This window comes from Dreissena polymorpha, chromosome 14 (assembly GCF_020536995.1).
Source record: "Dreissena polymorpha isolate Duluth1 chromosome 14, UMN_Dpol_1.0, whole genome shotgun sequence".
NCBI lineage: Eukaryota > Metazoa > Mollusca > Bivalvia > Myida > Dreissenidae > Dreissena > Dreissena polymorpha.
The window spans coordinates 17,508,169-17,525,764 of NC_068368.1; the positions used below are offsets into that span (position 1 = coordinate 17,508,169).

General features: G+C 37.3%; 1 protein-coding gene across 2 annotated transcripts; it reads left to right on the forward strand.

The window, feature by feature from the left end:
• The first annotated feature begins 10,962 nt into the window (after nt 1-10,962).
• On the forward strand, nt 10,963-16,518 carry LOC127858631 (cytochrome P450 26A1-like). 2 transcript variants are annotated; one of them, XM_052395845.1, is made up of 5 exons: nt 10,963-11,263; nt 13,489-13,728; nt 14,004-14,258; nt 14,487-14,912; nt 15,183-16,518. In XM_052395845.1, the coding sequence occupies exons 1-5, from the start codon at nt 11,108-11,110 to the stop codon at nt 15,498-15,500; spliced, it is 1,395 nt and encodes a 464-aa protein (XP_052251805.1). In that variant the 5' UTR covers nt 10,963-11,107; the 3' UTR covers nt 15,501-16,518. The 2 variants fall into 2 exon arrangements, with proteins under 2 accessions (XP_052251805.1, XP_052251806.1); XM_052395846.1 differs by lacking the exon at nt 10,963-11,263 and adding an exon at nt 12,061-12,219.
• The last annotated feature ends 1,078 nt before the right edge of the window (nt 16,519-17,596 follow it).

Consider the following 17,596-nt stretch of genomic DNA (forward strand, 5'->3'; position numbering starts at 1 on the left):
ACATATTGTGTGAAATGTTGCGGACACATATTGTATGGAATGTTGCGGACAAGAAGTTTATGAAATGTTGCGGGCAAATATTGTATGAAATGTTGCGGACAAGTAGTTAATGAAGAGTTGCAGAAACATATTGTATGAAATGTTGCGGACAAAAAGTTTATGAATTGTTGCGGACACATATTGTTTGAAATGTTGCGGACACATATTGTATGAAATGTTGCGGACACATATTGTATGAAACGTTGCGGACACATATTGTATGAAATGTTGCGGACAAGTAGTTTATGAAATGTTGCGGACACATATCGTATGAAATGTTGCGGACAAGTAGTTTATGAAATGTTGCAGACACATATTGTATGAAATGTTGCGGACAAACAGTTTATGAACTGTTGCGGATACATATCGTATGAAATGTTGCGGACACATATTGTATGAAATGTAGCGAAAAACATATTGTATGAAATGTTGCGGAAACATATTTCATGAAATGTTGCGGAATAGTAGTTTATGAAATGTTGCGGACACATATTGTATGAAATGTTGCGGACACATTTTGTATGAAATGTTGCGGACAAGTAGTTTATAAAATGTTGCGGACATGTAGTGTATGAAATGGTTCGGACAAGTAGTTTATGAAATGATGCAGACACACATGGTATGAAATGTTGCGGACATATCTTGTATGAAATATTGCGGACAAGTAGTTTATTAAATGCTGCGGACACATATTGTTCGAAATGTTGCGGACACAATCATATTGTATGAAATGTTGCGGACAAGTAGTTTATGAAATGTTGCGGACTCATATTGTATGAAATGTTGCTGACACATATTGTATGAAATATTGCGGACACATATTGTATGAAATATTGCGGACAAGAAGTTCGTGAAATGTTGCGGACAAATATTGTATGAAATGTTGCGGACAAGTAGTTTGTGAAATGTTGCGGACACATTTCGTATGAAATGTTGCGGACAAAAAGTTTATGAAATGTTGCAGACACATATTTATGGAATGTTGCGGACACGAAATATATGAATTGTTGCGGACACATATTGTATGAAATGTTGCGGACACATATTGTATGAAACGTTGCGGACACATATTGTATGAAATGTTGCGGAAACATATTGTATGAAACGTTGCGGACAAATATTGTATTAAATGTTGCGGACAAGTAGTTTATGAAATGTTGCGGACACATATCGTATGAAATGTTGCGGACAAGTAGTTTATGAACAGTTGCATACACATATTGTATTAAATGTTGCGGACAAAAAGTTTATGAATTGTTGCGGACACATATTGTATGAAATGTTGCGGACACATATTGTATGAAATGTTGTGGACACATATTGTTTGAAATGTTGCGGAAACATATTGAATGAAATGTTGCGGACAAGTAATTTATGAAAAGTTGCGGACAAATATTGTATGAAATGTTGCGGACACATATTGTATGAAATGTTGCGGACAAGTAGTTTATGAAATGTTTCGTACAAATATTTTTTGAAATGTTTCAGACAAGTAGTTTATAAAATGGTTCGGACGAGTAGTTTATAGAATATTGCAGACACATATGGTATGAAATGTTGCGGACACATATTGTATGAAATGTTGCGGACAAGTAGTTTATTAAATGTTGCGGACACATATTTTTCAAAATGTTGCGTACCCATATTGTATGAAATGTTGCGGACAAGAAGTTTATGAAATGTTGCGGACTCATATTGTATGAAATGTTGCATACACATATTGTATGAAATGTTGCGGACACATATTGTATGAAATGTTGCGGACAAGAAGTTCATGAAATGTTGCTGACAAATATTGTATGAAATGTTGCGGACAAGTAGTTTATGAAATGTTGCGGACACATATCGATTGAAATGTTGCGGACAAGTAGTTTATGAAATGTTGCAGACACATGTTGTATGAAATGTTGCGGACAAAATGTTTATGAATTGTTACGGACACATATTGAATGAAGTGTTGCAGACACATATTGTATGAAATGTTGCGGACACATGTTGTATGAAATGTTGCGAAAACATATTGAATGAAATGTTGTGGACAAGTAGTTTATGAAAAGTTGCGGACACATATTGTATGAAATGTTGCGGACACATATTGTATGAAATGTTGCGGAGAATAAGTTCATGAAATGTTGCGGACAAATATTTATGAAATTTTGCGGACAAGTAGTTTATGAAATGTTGCGGACACATATCGTATGAAATGTTGCGGACAAGTAGTTTTTGAAATGTTGCAGACACATATTGTATGAAATGTTGCGGACAAAAAGTTTATGAATTGTTGCAGACATATATTGTATGAAATGTTGCGGTCACATATTGTATGAAATGTTGCGGACACATATTGTATGAAATGTTGCGGAAATATATTGAATGAAATGTTGCGGACAATTATTTTATGAAAAGTTGCAGACACATATTGTATGAAATGTTGCGGACACATATCGTATGAAATGTTGCGGACAAGTAGTTTATGAAATGTTGCGGACACATATCGTATGAAATTTTTCGCACAAGTAGTTTATGAAATGTTGCAGACTCATATTGTATGAAATGTTGCGGACAAGTAGGTAATGAAATGTTGCGGACACATATTGAATGAAATGTTGCGGACACATATTGTATGAAATGTTGCGGACAAGTAGTTTATGAAATGTTGCGGACACATATCGTATGAAATTTTTCGGACAAGTAGTTTATGAAATGCTGCGGACACATTTTGTATGAAATGTTGGGGACAAAAAAATTTATGAAATGTTGCTGACACATATTGTATGAAATGTTGCGGACACATGTTGTATGAAATGTTGCGGAAACATATTAAATGAAATGTGGCGGACATGTAGTTTATGAAAAGTTGCGGACACATATTGTATGAAATGTTGCTGACACATATGCCTATGGTTTGAAATGTTTCAGACACATATTTTATTAAATGTTGCGGACACATATTTTATTAAATGTTACGAACACATACTTCATGAAATGTTGCGGACACAATGTTTATATAATGTTACAAACGGATACACCTATTGACATCAAAGCACGATATTTGTTATCTTCTTTTGCGAACTTTCGTGCGGGAAACACATTTTATTGAGCAAAAATATATAACACTGATTTATATTAAACATTTAAAATACAGTATGTATTAATCAAACGCGATTTAAGTTATAATAGAAAATCAGTTTTTGGTGCCAGAATTTTATTGTTATGCTTTACTGTAAAATCGATAACATATAAAATTATAATATAATAATGTATGTAATAATTTAGTGAGAAAAAGTTCATTCGAACATTGGGTAGGCCTATATTACAAAGAAATCAGTCATCGGGTATGGTTACTACAAATCAAACAACACTTCTCAAATCGATGATGGATATTTAAATTAAATTACTTTCACGTCGGCGATCCTCGTGAAATACAAAGTGGCCCCTTTTCAATGTTTCATACAAACTAACTATTCGGTGTACCGCTCAACTGTGTAACCCAGCGAAGCGGGGATAAGTTAATGTGTTATAGGGGTATTCCACTACGACCCGATTCCCCGCGATTTTTCCCGATTTCCAATATAATGAGGTCGGGGACATTCTTAGCTCAATCGGCGAAGGTCCTAACTCATTCGTAGCTAGTCGTGGACTGGTCGTAAGTGATTCCTGCAACTCGTGAGCTCCCGAAAAATCGTGGCCAGATTTTAAACGTGTTTAAAATTTGGTCAGGACATCCAAGACTGAATTTACTCGCAGTTGACTCGTACCAGCGTCGTAGTGCGTTCTTCGGCGTCGAAATGAAATCGTAGGTAATTCGTGACTGAATCGGGAAATCGGTGATCACGTGATCTGTCTACGAATCAGCCACGACTTTGTCAAGACTCTTACGAGTTTACCCCGAGCGAGGTGCGAAGCCGCTATGATTCTCGCGATTTAGATCAAGACTCTCACGAGTTCACCCCTAGTGAGTTGCGAGCCCGCTAATAGGGGTATTCCACTACGACCCGATTCCCCACGATTTTTCCCGATTTCCAATATATGGAGGTCGGGGAAATTCGTAGCTCAATCGGCGAAGTTCCTTACTCATTCGTAGCTAGTCGTGGGCCGGTCATAAGTAATTCCTGCTACTTGTGAGCTCACGAAAAATCGTGGCCAGATTTTAAATGTGTTTAAAATTTAGCCAGGACCTCCAAGACTGAATTTAATCGCAGTTGACTCGTAACAGCGTCGTAATGCGTTCTTGGGCGTCGTAATGGAATCGTTGGTAATTCTTGACTCAATCGGGAAATCGGTGATCACCCGATATATCTACGAATCAGCTACGACTTTGTCAAGACGCATGAGTTTACCCTGAGTGAGTTGCGAGCCCGCTAAGATTCTCGCGATTTTGTTACGAAACAGTTACGATTTTCGGAGAATGGTTGCGGTATATAAACAGAGCTTTTCGGTTTTTTTTATTCATTCAGTTGAAAGGACTTTGTATGAATAGCAGGTAATTTGTTAATAATCAAAAATGGGAAGAAAAGGCAAGGGCAGGGGAAGATAAGTAAGAATACAATCGAAGAAGAAAGCACAGAAAGTCCTCCGAAAAGAACGGTGGCCTTCTTACACATGTACATGTACACAGAAGAATGTAGGTCACATTGTAAAGAATAATCAATATCAATAGATATTGGCGCCTAATTCACGGGTGCGTTCGGTGTGGTCCTAGCTTAGTCGTGGCCGATCTGCATCGTTCGCAGTACAGTCGCAGTAGATTCTTACACATCGTAGTTAAGTCGCGACCCTATTCGCAAGACTTCAACCGAACCCCACGATTCGTCGTAACTCTATCGTACCAGTGTCGTAACTGAATCGTAGACTGTCACGAGTCGTCCCGATTCAATAAATCTGATAAATCGTAGCGAATCGTGGGCTTGTTTTCGTAGTGGAATAGGGTCATAAGATTCTCGCGATTTAGATCAATATCAATAGATATTGGCGCCTAATTCATGGGTGCGTTCGGTGAGGTCCTAGCTTAGTCGTGACCGATCTGCATCGTTCGTAGTACAGTTGCAGTAGATTCTTACACGTCGTAGTGAACTCGTGACCCTATTCGCAAGACTTCAACCAAAACCCACGATTCGTCGTAACTCAATCGTACCAGTGTCGTAACTCAATCGTAGACTGTCACGAGTCGTCCCGATTCAATAAAATAATATGATAAATCGTAGCGAATCGTGGGCTTGTTTTCGTAGTGGAATAGGGGCATAATATATGTATGGTGATGATTTGCCAAATCTCCAAGTTTTGAAGGAATTGAGAATTATTTTAAATCAGCCGCGCTCTGGGACAACCTGGCTCAATGCAATTGCGTTAAGTGTTATTCCATATTAGCCTGTGCGAACAGCGCAGGCTAATATTGGACGACACTGCGCACATGCATTTAGCCACGTTTTCCCATCGCTATGTTCAAATCGCCCAATGAGTGCAAACTGGTACCATGTGACATTGAAATAAAAAGGCGCATGGTACCTTTTTGCACCAATGGCGCGAAATATAGTATGGGGGCAGTCTACAGTTTTTCTTGAAAATCCCCAGGCCGACAACCACTGGTCTGCAAAACACCCTCAAAACAAGGCCTAGCCTAAAAATAGATTCAGACAATATTCAGTGCAGCTCATCAACAGCTTAAACATAAAGCACAAAACAATGCAGAAAATGCACTTTAAATTGATATCTGGGGTAAAATAGACCTTTTCGGGGGTCTCGGAACTTGCCCGTAAAAAAACACATTTTCAGATAAACCCGGCAATCACATTATCTTTCCGGGTAACATTATGCACACAGTGGACAACAAGCTTTGCACTATCACAACAAATGCTTTCAAACTGAGCCAAACAAAATGGGTCATTACCATTGAACTTTTTTGCACTGCTAACTAATTTAAACAGCAGGAAATACATGTGTTTACATCTCACTGATCATGTGAAGAATGTTGACGAATTCCTGAAAACAAGTGAAATTACTAGAATCTTTACCATTTATACTTACATTTAAGCGCCTGGAGTCAAAAAACAATTTTGTTTAGGCCATACACCTTAAGTTCAAGAAATTGATCGGGGCCAATTCGCAAATAGGGCTACAAAACTACAGACTGCCTCCTTATACAGCCTTCTTATACCGTTGGCCATAAATGTTACAAGCGCGTGTTTACTTGTTTACAGCTACCTCACGCAATAGATCGCACGCGCCATATCGAAGTCAACAGTCAATTGCGATCGCTGACCTTTCTACATGTTAATCTTTTTACATTGGGTTCAAAAGTCAGTTCTGCCGCTTTGGGTTCACAGGTCAATTTCGATGCTTTGAGTTCAACGTCTGCAACGTCGTTCGTGTTTGTTTGTTTCTTCCTTGGGTTCAAAAGTCACCGTCTTTTATTATATATGATTTGCAAATTGATTGGACCAGAGGTATTTCTAAAGCGGACATCAAGCGCAAAACAAATCGCATAAAATGGTTGACCGTTGACATCGAGCAAAGTTCAAACAGCTTTCATCGAGTTCAGTAGATTCCGAAAACTCTGTATTCAGATAGCAAAGAATCTTACACGTGAATTTGCCAAAGTTAAGGACAGGTGAAATTATAATCATTGTTTCGCGGTTGTTATTTCTAAAACTGCATATATTGTGTTGTACTTTAAAATATACATTTACAATAACTAAGAAGCGAGAAATAAACACTAACCACTAACTTTTGTAAATGGCAAACACAGTTAACAAGACACAACCAATTAGAGAATACAATTGAAATTTTTGTATGCCACACATTCTATTTTTTAAATAGACTTAATAGTCTTTAATCAAATTAATGTTAATATACTAACATACTAACGTATTTATTCTCTGTTGTCTGAAGTGGATGTCAAATGAAATATTTGGGCCGTGCTCTGTGAAAAGGAGGTTTAATTCATGTGCGTGAAGTGTTGTCCCAGATTAGCCTGTGCAGTCCGCACAGGCTATTCAGGGACGACACTTTCTGCCTAAAGTGGATTTTTGTTACGAAGACACTTTCGTGTAACGAAAAATATAAAAGCGAAAAGTTTCGTCCCTGAATCGCCTTCTCGGACTGCACATGCAAATCTTGGCCTTTACTTTACGCACATGCATTAAACCCCCTTTTCACAGAGCACGGCTCATTAAAATGCCTTATATAAGCCTTGTGCTTAAGTTATAACTGATGTTGTCTTCTCATTGAAGTGGAATCTGCCGAAACGGAAACATTTTTTGTTCAAAAAAAGAGCAGAGAAAACATACAAAACAAAAATAAAAACCGGTTTGATCCAAAGAAAGAGTTATGTTACTTTTGAATCCATTCGCTAGTTTTCAAGTTATGCTTGACAGTATGTTATTATGTTTTGTACAAAAATGAACCAATGCTAATGACTCCAAAAATAATATAGTTATACATGTAGTTAGTTTTGATCTGTGAATCCTGCAAATATGTGTCCTCAATCAATCCTCAATCATTACGTGAGGTTTTATTTGATTCACTTCAATACTTATATCTTCGATATATTTGATACTACAATATATCTGTATATACCTCAGAGAAAGTTAGTGTCCTTGACCTTGGCATGTTTTCTTAAAGCCATTTATCATAGAGTTATATAGGTTCGCATAAAAATATGCAATACTTGCAACGTTAAGCTCCAAATAAGATATGGAGTATACATGATATAGAAAATGGCAACATCTCCAAAAATACTAATAAGAGAATGCTGGTTCTTGTACTCTGTAATTGCTCTCATGTCCTCTTTCTATGTGCAAAGTGTTACTTAAATACCTTCACTACTAAAGGCATCAAATCTCCGCACAAGAAAACTGACTAAAGGGCAATACCAATTTAAATCCGGATGAAAAAATAATAGTTTACTCTAGTAGAGTCTCTACACTTTCCCTAAATGTTGACTATTTCAATAAGACGTTAAATTTAAATCCCTTTAATACTTTCAGAGGTATGCCTCGAATAAAAAAAGTGGGACGAGACAGACTGACAGACGAAATAACGGACGGACGGAAGAACGGAAGGAAGGGCGGGTGATGCAATTACTATATCCATTCATTCGATGGCATAACAAGAGTAGTTTCTGATTATGCACCACGTTTGAGAATATGATAAAAATATTAATAACAGAAAAATTATTATCAAAAGAGAAACAGATAAATCAGTTGTTGGTCGAGTCACTTGGCTGTATGCTTATATGGGCTGTGATCTGTACAAAGGGGACTAAATGCATGTGCGTAAAGTTTCGTCTCAGATTATCCTGTGCAGTCCGCACATGCTAATCAGGGACGACACTTTCCGCTTTTTATGGTATTTTTTGTTTAAAGAAAGTATATTCTTTAAAAAAAATCCAATTTAGGCGAAAAGTGTCGTCCCTGATGAGCCTGTGAGGACAGCAAAGGTTAATCTGGGACGACACTTTACGCACATGCATTAAACCCCATTTTCACAGAGCACTGCTCATATGATTACGTCATATAACTTTACGGAATACCGTTCACGTGAAGCAAAATAATTAAATGCATGTTTTAATTATTAATTGCTGGTAAAGTAGTTGACATTGCTGGTAAAGTAGTTGACATTACATCGAGAAAGGCTAATGAGAATCCATCACACTTCAACGACATATTGACAGCTTACGTAAAAAAAAACATTTAAGTCTTTTCATCGTTGTCTGTATCAATGCACATGTGCAGTTATAAAATCTATAAACCGATGTTTATGAGTAATCATTCGTCTAAAAGAATCTGTCTTTGCAACCATTTTAGAATTAATCTTTCAAGAAAGTACAACCATAAGAAAGAAATTTGTCGTATACATTGCCTTTAGCAGATAAAAGAACAAAACAACTATGATTCAGTGACTGCGTGCACTGTCAATGAACTGAGAATCCTATCTTAATAAGGAAATGTTATAAATCTAACTTGAACTCACCTATTCAAAACTCGAAATCGAACTCACATACTAGACACTGGTTGTTTGGCTAACGTCTGCATCTCAGCGGTCAGTAACCTCACGCGTCTACACACATTCAACTTTGAACCCTATACGTGCTTCATTTTTTTCATCGCCAGCGACGTGCCTTTGAACCCGTCGGAATCATCGAGTGCGTAGAATTTGCTCTAGTGACATTTTGACTGCTCTAGTGGCCTTTTGACTCGTTGCTTTGCCTTTCCCGTATCAATGAATCGTGTGAGAAAATTTCCGAATGACGTATGCACTGCGAGCAGATTCAACCAATGGAAATCGAAGTTTCAGTGTCAAAGGTCATCGTTTGGGATCAAGCTCAGTTCAACGAACGAGTAAAAACATCCGTAGACCTATTCTGTTCACGAAAGCTAATGCGTCTTTAGACAAAGTTTCGCGATTTCTTAAATGATGCCTGTCTTTTGTTGTTTATTTTTTGTTGCTGTTTTGAAAAACATATAAAAATTGTAATTCTATTACAAAAAATAACATTAAAAAGTATGCTTTTAGAGTGAAATGAGAAATCTTTAAGATCAACAATATAATATGTCTGTTTATTGATGCCTTATGGCATGAAAATACAGAGCGAATCACGTTAATTTTATTTCCATAATTATTGCCACAGACAACTTCATAGACGTGTTCCGCGCACCACATTTTAAGTCAGTAAAGTGCGTTTAACACTCAAAGCATGTTTGGTCAGTAAATCGTACGGGTTGACCAATCGTTGGGTATTAAAGACACTTGATGGACGAGCAGCGGTCTGGGAAACGGGGCTTCATGCATTCGTCCAAGAATAACCGGTGTAGGATGTCACTTTCCACCTGAACTGGATATTCGCTAAGAAGAGACCTCCTTTCAACGTAAAATGCTATTACAGCGGAAAGTCCCCGACAAGCCTGTGGGGACTTTACAGTTTAATATTTGACGACACTTTACGCACATGCTTTAAGTCCCGTTTTCCCAAAATGGGGCTCAAACCTACTTTGAGATTTGTGTGTTTTTTCCTACGTTTAGTTTTCTTTGAGCACATGTTGTTACCATGGCTTATGAATTAAAACTCTCCGATCAATCCAGAGCAAAGATGCAACAGAATAAAGGTAACATATACATTAAATTAAGATCAAGATAATAACAAACATCATTCGTTTTACATTTCATCAAAGAGATCTTCTAATCGTGTAATAAGCCATAGTGATGAGTCCATCTCCAGTCAAAAAGCAATCACGAATATCAAAACACCGACGTGCGCTAGTCTTCGCAGCATAGGGCGATCGGTTAGACCTACGAAGGTGCAGTGTACTTGCAGCGTCACCTTCGGAACTACATGCAGGCAAATCACCTTTAAAACTGTCTTCTACACCATGCACTAGCACACATTATTGTTTGGAGCAATAGCAATATCGGAGATAATATCGTTCATTAAAAACTACCACAACACATATACTTTTGTAAAAAAACAACGACACAAAATCGATTTAAAAGTGCTTATTTCTAAAACAAGCACGTTATTTCTAAAACAAGCACGTTATTTCTAAAACAAGCACGTTATTTCTAAAACAAGCACGTTATTTCTAAAACAAGCACGTTATTTCTAAAACAAGCACGTTATTTCTAAAACAAGCACGTTATTTCTAAAACAAGCACGTTATTTCTAAAACAAGCACGTTATTTCTAAAACAAGCACGTTATTTCTAAAACAAGCACGTGCTGTATCTGTCGCCTTATTATGCATAAATCGTAGTTTGTTTTAAACGCGATATAACCACTCTGGGGACCGACTGACTGTCGCCTTTTCTTTGCGGTACTTTATACGATACTACAAGCGGACGATTTTGTACGCTTCTCAAAACAAAGGCCTTGGCACACATTCACAGGTTACCCTGTTCTTCTACGTGATTTACGGGCGTACATGCGATATACCGTTTGCGTCATCGAACTATTCATCTTCGGCTCTATAAAATGGGACGTACTTTGAAAGCAAGTTCATATCAAAATTGTATTCCTACTGAAATACGTTGAAATAAACGAGCTTCAATAACACTATTTATTTCAAGTAATAAGCATGGAGTTAACGACGGCGTTAATTTGCGGACTGCTGGTGGCGGTACTTGCGTTCCTCTGGCGGCTGCGGGATCGCACACCCTCGGGCAGCCGTCTTCCCCCGGGGTCACTGGGTTGGCCGCTGATAGGAGAGAGCATCGCGTTTGCTTTGAACAAGGTACGTGAGTGTGATGCGTTTATGTAATGTTTACTTTGTAAATGACAATTTTAATTGTAATTGACTGAATAAATAATACTTCTTTAAAGTTTAAGCCAACTAAATAGAGGCAGAATAAACGTTTTGCAATTTAAAAGGCTCGAGAAAAATATAATAGATATATTCAGTTAAGAACGCAAACTACAAATAGCACAAGGGTGGTCTGCGTTTTTTCTAATAATTCTTATGATTGTGATCCAGCAGCTATGGTTTATGCTTTGTGATAATTGATTCTTTATTAAATGATTTAAATCCCAGTCATTGGAAAGTTATCGCAACCGCATTAATTGCTTGTGTTACTGTGCTATTCATGCCCCTATTTAATGAAATATTGACCCCAACACAGCAAACGTTCCTCACTTATAATGATCTATCAAGCGGTCAATCACATAATGATTAAGTTAAAGGGGAAATCAAATATCTTTTATTAAATACAAATATCCATATTTTGGAAAATTTTAATGAACTTGTTTTTCAATATTTACGCCTTTGAAAGAAAACGTTACCTATTGTATTTTCTACTGACCTGTTTTACATGTGCCTGGTTATTTTTCCCTTAAAACAATCTCTTAGTACGTGTCATAATAAATGTAAACCTATAAGTTTATACGTTTAAGACTAGTGATATCATTAATATGCATGTCATTTTTCAAATTGTTAACCACTACTACTTGTTCTCTATCAAGAACAACAAATACGTTATTTTCATCACTGTATACAGTGTTCCTTTAATGACTCATTCGCTGTACTAACGTCAAGGTCAGTGACCGAAGGTGCATTGCACCCAAGTGAAGAGAGGGCGCGTGTATAAAAGTCACTGTCTCTTCTAAAACACTTGCCGTTCAGTAGTACAGTTTCATGGAGTGCGTGGACATGGACTATTTATGTTTAAGTTAAGGACATTGAATTATTTGCAGGTATTCTTCTTCTTCGTCGTCTTCTTTTTCTTCTTCTTATTATTATTATTCTGTTGTTGTTAATGCCAGCTTTGAATAGTTTTTGTTATACTACAAGCCTTATGCGATTTCAAATAAACTCTGAAATCTTTTAAACTCAAGCACATTTATATCATTGTTATTTTTTATTACGATTATTAGTTATCATTATTATCTTAATCAATCTCGTTATTATTCGTATAATTATTATTAAATAGAACACAATATATACTTTTACGCGACATAAACAAAAATGTAGGATCGCACTCACAAAATATCGCCCCATTGGTGCAAATAGGTATCATTTGCCTTCTAATTTCAAAGTCGCATGGTACCTTTTTGCACCAAGGTGGCGATGAGGCACATTTCAGTTCAACCCTTGAATCAGTACTATTGAATATCGGTCGCTAGTTAATTTATATTTAGATTGATTAGCGGGGTGAGGTTAACTGTGTCAGGCGGGTTATCGTAATGCGGGTCCTTTAGGGTCGTTGTGTACTAGGGCATAATATTTGAGTAGATCAATTATCAAATATATTACGACTCTTTAGGATCACCCGTCAATAAGTTTAACACAGAAGCACACTTTTATCGTGACGGTTCAGCACTTGCGGCAAATACCGACGTAATAGTATTAAAGAGAAAGGGATAAACAAGTCTACAAACCTGAACTACGTGTTCTATAATTGATTTGAATATATTATGCGAGCGGTCTATAAAATGTATATTTAATGTCTGAATATGTACACTGACTTCGGCATTTAATTAAAACCATCACATTTATCGCATATACAGTTTCAATTTACAGACGTGCAATATATGGACAAAGAAGTTTTAACATGAGTTTAAATAAAGAAGGCCTACATACTTATAAGTGCATACGGGTCATCAACTTTTTCAGATAATGTAATCAGGAAGCAGAACAATTGAGGATAAGCGGATTTCTTAGGTCCGCTTTACTACATTCACCGACGTTTTATCCAAAGATAATATAGTTATAAATAGCCAGTTGCTGATAGCATATGTTGAATGTTTGCCAGACTTTGAGTATTGCAGCGGAAAACGTGACATAAGTCAACTTGTCAACAATAAAAGATGAGCTTTGAAGAAAAGAAATTATTGCATTTGAAATCATTACAATTAAAAATGTGATCCCCAAAAAACTTTCCCTACCGAGATTAATGTATGTTCCGAAATTCAGCAGAAAAATCATTTTTTATCAATAAATGACGTATTGTCTTTTATTTTCAGACTGCATTTTTCAAGAAGAGGCACGACAAATATGGTCAGATCTTTAAAACACGTATATTCGGACGGAACGTCGTTCGGGTGTTCGGAATGGACAACGTCCGGAAAGTCATATACGGAGAAAACCGAATCGTCCGCTCAAGTTACCCGGCTTCAGTGCTTGCCCTGGTCGGGAACCAGTCTGTCTCCATGATGCACGGAGAAGAGCACAAAGAAAAGAAAAGACAACTCATGAAGTTTCTGGTAAGTGTTAACTCCTCTTGCTTAAATAGTTTGAATTTTAATTAAAAATTGAAAAAAAATCTGGGTAAAATCCGTTTACTGGCGGAAACAAGTCTGAAGTTACAAAACGTTGCATTTTAAATATATGTGGGAATATCACAACTATAATAATGTTGGTGGAGACATCGTTGCTACAAATGCTATACTTTATTTTGAATGCTAGAATGTTATTCGAGAATCCCAAAGGATCATTTTACTGGCGGCCTGCCTTAACCAATGTTCCATTTCCAATTCAGAACCCCGACTTCTTCAACAGCCACACGCCGGCTCTCTACCGTACAATCAGCCAGCGCATCCAGGAATGGAAAGAGTCTCCGGCGATCGATCTCCACCACGAGTGCCGAAGGCTGTTCGTTAACCTGGCCGCCAAGTTTCTTATCAACATTGACATTAGCGACGCGGCGGTTGCGGAACTTGCCGAGCAGCTTCAGATCTTTATGGATAACATGTTCTGTCTGCCTTGGAACATCCCGGGGTTCGGTTTTTATAAGGTAATTGAGTGGCAACAGTCAATATGCGTTTGGATTTTGGAATGTTATTGCTTTCCTAAATTACGTACATCTTAAACAAGGTTAACTCCGAAAAATGCTTATTTTGTGTCTATAAATGCATGTTCAACAGTATTGCTATCACTCAATAATTCTTATCCCCACTGACATTTTTAATATACAAAATGATGTGCAAATAACATTATTTTTGAATGTTATTTTTTTTTAAAGGCAATAAAGGCCAAAGAGCGCATGCGTCAGATCATCGCCTCGTCTTTGACTCAGACCGAAAACAACAACAAATCAGAAATGGAGTTCTCGTCCGTGCTTCAAGGCCTTTGCTCAACCTCCGGGGATGATGACGTCAGCAAAAACGTCATCTTGCTTGACTCAATTATCGATCTGCTTTTTGCCGGCGCGGAGACTGTGACATCCGCCGGATTTTCATTGGCTTATCAGCTTGCCAAACACGATGACGTCATGGATAAATTACGACACGAAATTGCGTCACTCGATCTCAAGGACACGGATGACGTCATCAGCGCGCGTGACATACAACCAATGAAATACGTAAATGCAGTTGTCAAGGAGACGCTTAGATTGCTGCCACCTGTCGGCGGTGCATTCCGGACAGCACTAGAATCTTTTGAACTTGATGTAAGATTTAAATCTTTTTCATCCAGCTCATATCTTTCCCTGAAAGTCAGACCGTACAATTAGCACAATTTTATACACTTTGAAAGGTTTTTAATCCGTTTATTCTGAAAGGGACAATAAGTAACTCTTACATAACACACACATGTAATGTTGTTCACATAATATTCTCATTTATGAAACATGTAATATTAAATCATGATAGCAATTACAGAATAATTATAAAAGAAAACCACGATAATTTTATATGACAATTTTTCTTATATATTCTAGGGTTTCACGATTCCCAAAGGCTGGTCCGTAAGTTTCGGTATCCGGGATACACACAACCGGGACCCGGTAATCAATGACCCCATGACCTTCAACCCTGACCAATGGCTGACCAACACGGCGGACTCATTCGCGTACCTGCCGTTCGGGGGCGGAGCCAGGGTGTGCCCTGGTCAAGCATATGCAAAAATGATCCTTAAACTATTTACCGTAGAATTTGCGCGGTCGTGTTCAATAGACATTGTTCAAGACAGCGACCTGTCTTTCTGGCCTACCCCTCGGCCGTCCGGTCAAATGCTCGTAAGCATCCGCAAGTGCTGAGATCAATACCATGCTTGCCGCTGAGTGTCCGGAAGTGCTGATGAGAATTTCCGGCCAGAAACTGACACTTCACGAATACTTCCGATCTGTTATTCGTGAACTTCCGGAAATGCTGATGAGACACACGATTGCTCCCGAACCCTACCCATAACAACTGATTTGGTGTTTGATAGTTTACGGAACGGAAACGAACGAAGATAAAGTCTCCGTAAATTACTGAAAAGCAACACTGTGATATTGCTATCTCGCATTCCAAGTTTATGCCTTTGTTTAACCCATTTATGCCTAGTGGACTCTCCCATCCTTCTAAATTGGATCAATTTATTTCTAAAATTAGCGATGTCTAGTATATTTATTTCTATATTTAGAATATTCTTACAGAAATTCCTTTACGCAAACAGCGCAGACCCTGATGAGACGCCGCATGATGCCAAGTCCTTTTTTCTAGACGCTAGTCATAAATGGGTTAATTATAGGACACATTCTTACGTTATAAAATATCTTATTATAAAATGACAGCAATTATTTATGCTAATCAATATTCTGTCAACTTTTTTGCTACATTAATAATATGACAACTGTAATGATTGTGTGAAATTCTTAAATATTATTCAATTTATTTAACATGCCACTCATTTAAAAACTTTGGCGCACAGCATTTCAGGTTTGAAATCACTTGTTAGTCAAAAGGTAAACCAAAGACAAACAGAAAACAGATTTAACATGTCTGTTACAGTGAATATCGACATAATATTTACACCACACTTTTTTTTTATTTCCATGTATACTTTTTTGGATCATTTTCACTATTTTGGCATCCAATGCCAACATTATGTCATACGTATGTACATATAGAATTGTTATCGAATTGTTTAACATTTTATTTATATTGATTATGATTTGTGCCATTGTGTACGTATTTCCCATATAACGGGTACGGTTATTTCCACAAATTGCAAATGTAAAATGTTTTATTTATTAAATATACTATCTATGTGAATTCGATGTGCCATGTTTATCTTAAAGATGTATTTTATGATAATTTATTTATGAATAAATATTGTAAATGAAAATGAGCATGTTGTTTTATTTGGTTGATCAAACCATGTCTTGGTGTAATAGAAAGCCCTCATGACCCATATATGCCTAGCGTCTAGAAAAAAGGTCTTGGCATGGTGCGGCGTCTCATCAGGGTCTGCGCTGTTTGCTTAAAGGAATTTCTGTAAGAAATATTCTAAATATAGAAATAAATATACCAGACATTCCTAATTTTGGAAATAAATTGATCCAATTTTGAAGGATGGGAGAGTCCACTAGGCATAAATGGGTTCCTCAAAAACATGAGACCTTGCGGAAAGCTAAGCAGTAAACGTTAACTGAGCACTATACGAAATATTCATAGATATTCATAGGTAATTTGCACACAGACTATGCGTAAATATATCAATCCGAGATTCAAAATACGCTCAGCGCTTAACATACGCGACCCTGATTCAATTTACGTCGCATGTAAGTTTGGTTGATCGTTGCCATGTTGGGCGTCCTGTGGTTACTATGGATACCATGTGGGGCGTCCTGCGGTTACTATGGATACCATGTGGGGCGTCCTGCGGTTACTCAGGTCACCCCTCTACACACACGCACGCACGCATGCACGCACACACACTTTCATACGCTAAAATACACAACTCAAGTTCACCCCAAAAATTCAAATCGCTAAGTAAAAAATAAAATAAAAGTTGGAAACTGCACCTATGATTCAACATTTCTCCAAACGTGTATTACTCCCCTTTGAGTTAATTATGAAGGGGTGCTGGGACAAACTTCAGGTCCTCACATCATGATCCCCTGTTCAGAAGGACCTAATCAATTTAGAAATATACATATACACAATGCCCTAGAAAAATCTAAACTAGAACAATATGAGAGTGGTTAATCACATTTTTCCCTGCGAAATGTTGCGAAGATTTTTACAAGATGCTGCGTTCAATAAACGCATATACCCCCGACGGATGCCTTATCAGTATTCAAGCATTTGCCAATTTGCATAAGTTTATGTAAAAAAGTAGATATTATTAAGGCAAAAATAAATTAGA

What these genes read in the sequence shown, in the direction of transcription:
- LOC127858631 (XM_052395845.1), top strand. Translation starts at nt 11,108, where the DNA reads ATGGAGTTAACGACGGCGTTAATTTGCGGACTGCTGGTGGCGGTACTT. An exon ending in GACAACTCATGAAGTTTCTG is followed by an intron (nt 13,729 to 14,003) that starts GTAAGTGTTAAC and finishes TTTCCAATTCAG; the next exon opens with AACCCCGACTTCTTCAACAG. An exon ending in TAGAATCTTTTGAACTTGAT is followed by an intron (nt 14,913 to 15,182) that starts GTAAGATTTAAA and finishes TATATATTCTAG; the next exon opens with GGTTTCACGATTCCCAAAGG.